General features: G+C 29.5%; 1 protein-coding gene across 1 annotated transcript in view; it reads right to left on the bottom strand.

Annotated features, from left to right (window-relative positions):
* The window catches only part of LOC106474449 (pre-mRNA-splicing factor SLU7-like), a gene marked incomplete at its 5' end in the record, with an annotated part of 18,855 nt that overhangs the window by 2,598 nt on the left and 12,208 nt on the right, over positions 1 to 4,049 (bottom strand). Inside the window, one exon of the mRNA XM_013935142.2 lies at positions 2,981 to 3,139. Coding sequence (XP_013790596.1) covers positions 2,981 to 3,139 — 159 coding nt within the window. The remainder of the gene's footprint in view (positions 1 to 2,980; positions 3,140 to 4,049) is intronic.

The raw sequence follows: 4,049 nt of genomic DNA, 5'->3' as shown, positions 1-4,049 counted from the left end.
ACATTCAGTATCAGAGGTGTTACATAGCTATATATTAACTGACTAGACAATTCTGCCACACATTCAGTATCAGAGGTGTTACATAGCTATATATTAACTGACTAGACAATTCTGCCACACATTCAGTATCAGAAATGTTACATAGCTATATATTAACTGACTAGACAATTCTGCCATACATTCAGTATCAGAAGTGTTACATAGATGTTAACTACTATACAATTCTGCCATACATTACGTATCAGAAATGTTACATAGCTATATATTAACTGACTAGACAATTCTGCCATACATTCAGTATCAGTGGTGAATTGTTTAGTTAGTTAACATCTATGTAACAGCCATACATTCAGTATCAGAGGTGTTACATAGATGTTAACTAACTAAACAATTCTGCCATACATTCAGTATCAGAGGTGTTACATATATGTTAACTGACTAGACAATTCTGCCACACATTCAGTATCAAAAGTGTTACATAGCTAGATGTTAACTAACTAGACAATTCTGCCACACATTCAGTATCAGAAGTGTTACATAGATGTTAACTAGCTAGACAATTCTGCCAAACATTCAGTATCAAAAGTGTTACATAGATGTTAACTTACTATACAATTCTGCCATACATTCCCACCTCTGATACTGAATGAATTGTTTAGTTAGTTAACATCTATGTAACTGCCATACATTCAGTATCAGAGGTGTTACATAGATGTTAACTAACTATACAATTTTGCCATACATTCAGTATCAGAAGTGTTACATAGATGTTAACTAACTAGACAATTCTGCCACACATTCAGTATCAAAAGTGTTACATAGATGTTAACTAACTATACAATACTGCCATACATTCAGTATCAGAAGTGTTACATAGCTAGATGTTAACTAACTATACAATACTGCCATACATTCAGTATCAAAAGTGTTGAGTTGAAACCAACTACAGAACAATTTTGTGCCAGCATTTATACTTTGAACAGAAATAGCTGTTGTCAACAAAACAACATATAATACACCAGAGTTAGTGTTAAAGATCACATCCATACTTTAAGAAATTCAGTCCCGTTTATACATTTCCATCATTAAGCCAGTAACAAAATATTTTTTCTTTGTTACATACATGACAAGTGTAAAATAATGAAAGTCCCATTTATTTTGAAAACTAATGAATGAATATAGTATGTCAACCATACTACACCTGCCACATCCAGTGCCGGGGATCATTAATCTGGATGGAATGCGACAGAGTAGTGGCTATATGTATCATCAGCTTTTATAACTGACGACTGCTACAGTGTGAACTAGATTAAGTAAGTGAAATTATAATTACAATCCATTATATTTAAATTATTTACAAATCAGATTTTTAGGGTAAGAATAATAATATTATTTATTTATTTTCAGCACAGATAATTTGTATGATTCATGTCAAATTCTGCTGTTTACTATTCTAATAACATTGTACTGTTGTTGAATTACTGTTGTTACTGAATCTTGTTCAGTCAGTTTTTAGTATAAGAAGCGAATACTGAATTTTATACAGTCAATTTTCAGTATAAAAATTGAATACTGAATCTTGTGAAGTCTGTCTTTAGTTCTACAGAGGAAGACCTTGAACATTCAATCCAATCATAACTTGTGTTTTAAACTAGGAATCATTTCAAAATCTAGTCACGTAACTCAAGAAAGTTTCATTTATAGTGGGTATAATCTATAACTTTAAAAGAAAAATTTAGGGCTTTTATAAGTCATGCATTTATAAACTTTTATATATATTTATATAAATACTAATATAAAAGCTCGTTAAAAATGACAGGAAACTATTGTTGAATGATTAAGGAAAATTATAGAACTTAACTAAAACAAATTTATCTGCAAATGAGTACAAAGCTTGTAACTAGAAGAGATAATTGTTTTCTATACTTCTTTATTTACTGTTCTAATTTTTCCAAAAAATAATGAAAATCTAAGAAGTTATTTGTAAATAGTAATAAGCTATGTACATATAAAATGTATTACAAGTGAAATTTGGCTGTATTTTACAAAATACTGGTCCACTAGAACACAGCCAAAACAGGTCACTTTATAAAGGCAAGTTTTATATTCTTGTATACGATAACACGAGTACACGTGTACCTCATCATTGCAACTTCTGTAATGTTAGTTAGACACTGCTGAAAGGTCAATAAAATAAAAATAATATATGTTATAAGATTTAAATTATTTAGGATAAACATTTGTGTTTTCATGTTATAATTTGCAGTCATTCTAGAATGAAAATAGCATTAATTCATATATATTTCCCATTTTTTATGATGGTTAGGAAGTCGGTTGAATCGACCAAACCCATAATTATCTGGAGGTTATAAAGTTTTTGGATGGGAAATTTGAAAATTTTCCAATGCATAAAAGTATTTTTAATCTTAAAATCAAAATACTTCGTATTTTGGATAGTCAACATTTGAAAACATAAAATGCATGAGCAAATCGTTAATTGAAAAATCTTAAAACTTTATAAAAAAAAAAGCTGATATTTTGTGTATGAAACTCTTGTAATGTTTACTGATAATCTGCAAAATTTCATGAAGATATGCTTACCATATTAAGCATTATAGCATGAAAACTATAACAAGCACAAGATGGTTACGAGGTCGGTCATTGGAATCGAGCCCATATTGAGAGAGTTAATTAGATAATCTAAATTATATTTGAAGTAGGAGAATATTTTAATTCAACAACTTGTATCCAACAGCACATAACGTTTCTTCTCTCTCCAATGACAGGAAAACGTTATTTACTTAGTTATATCAACCATGAGAAATCTATTACTGCTCCAAACTTTATGAACAGTAAATAAATTATTATTGTTACGCACAACATAAATAGATTAATGCCTATTACTTAGTATATATTATGCTGAAATAATACATAGCATTTTACTTCTTAAAATTGGGTACAAAACAAAAACAGTAAATACCCTTTTAAGTTTTTTATCTTTCTTTCTGTCTTCATCATCAGAGCTATCAGAATCTGAACTGGAGCTTGATTTAGAGATCTTCTTTTTCCTTTTCTCTTTTTTTTGTCGTTTCTTATCTTTCTTCTTTTTCTTCTTAGCTTCTGAAACCTTTTTTTCCCACTATTGGAAAATATAAAAATGAAAAAAAGCCAGTTCAGTTATGGTCGATTTCAAACATAACATTTTCTTAAAAAATTATTCGTTTTTTTCTAACTTTATTTCAGTGACAAAACAGCATTATCTTCCAGGTAGAATTCTTGAAGCTAGAGCTCTAGGTTTGTAAAATTAGTTGGATAAATAAACCTGCAGCTATATTAAAGCACTGATGGAAAAATGTACAAAAATGTGTTGTTTATTATTTTTAAAAGTTTAATATATTTGTAAAATACTTGGCTGTTTCATTCCTAAAGTGATTATACCCTGAAAGTTTTGCAGAGTTAGTTCAGCTTTAATTAAATACTTGCTGTATGTGTGATTACACCCTGAAAGTTTTACAGTTAGTTCAGCCTTAATTAAACACTTGCTGTATACATGATTATACCCTGAAAGTTTTACAGAGTTAGTTCAGCTTTAATTAAACACTTGCTGTATATGTGGTTACACCCTGAATGTTTTACAGTTAGTTCAGCCTTAATTAAACACTTGCTGTATACATGATTATACCCTGAAAGTTTTACAGTTAGTTCAGCTTTAATTAAACACTTGCTGTATACATGATTATACCCTGAATGTTTTACAGAGTTAGTTCAGCTTTAATCAAACATTTGCTGTATACATGATTATACCCTGAATGTTTTACAGAGTAAGTTCAGCTTTAATTAAACACTTGCTGTATATGTGATTATACCCTGAATGTTTTACAGAGATAGTTCAGCTTTAATTAAACACTTGCTGTATATGTGATTACACCCTGAATGTTTTACAGAGTTAGTTCAGCTTTAATTAAACACTTGCTGTATATGTGATTATACCCTGAAAGTTTTACAGAGTTAGTTCAGCCTTAATTAAACACTTGCTATATACATGATTA

Source organism: Limulus polyphemus, unplaced genomic scaffold (assembly GCF_000517525.1).
Source record: "Limulus polyphemus unplaced genomic scaffold, Limulus_polyphemus-2.1.2 Scaffold7237, whole genome shotgun sequence".
Classification (NCBI taxonomy): Eukaryota; Metazoa; Arthropoda; class Merostomata; order Xiphosura; family Limulidae; genus Limulus; species Limulus polyphemus.
The sequence above is the reverse complement of the archived record's forward strand: the minus strand, read 5'-3'. Positions and strand labels throughout refer to the sequence as shown.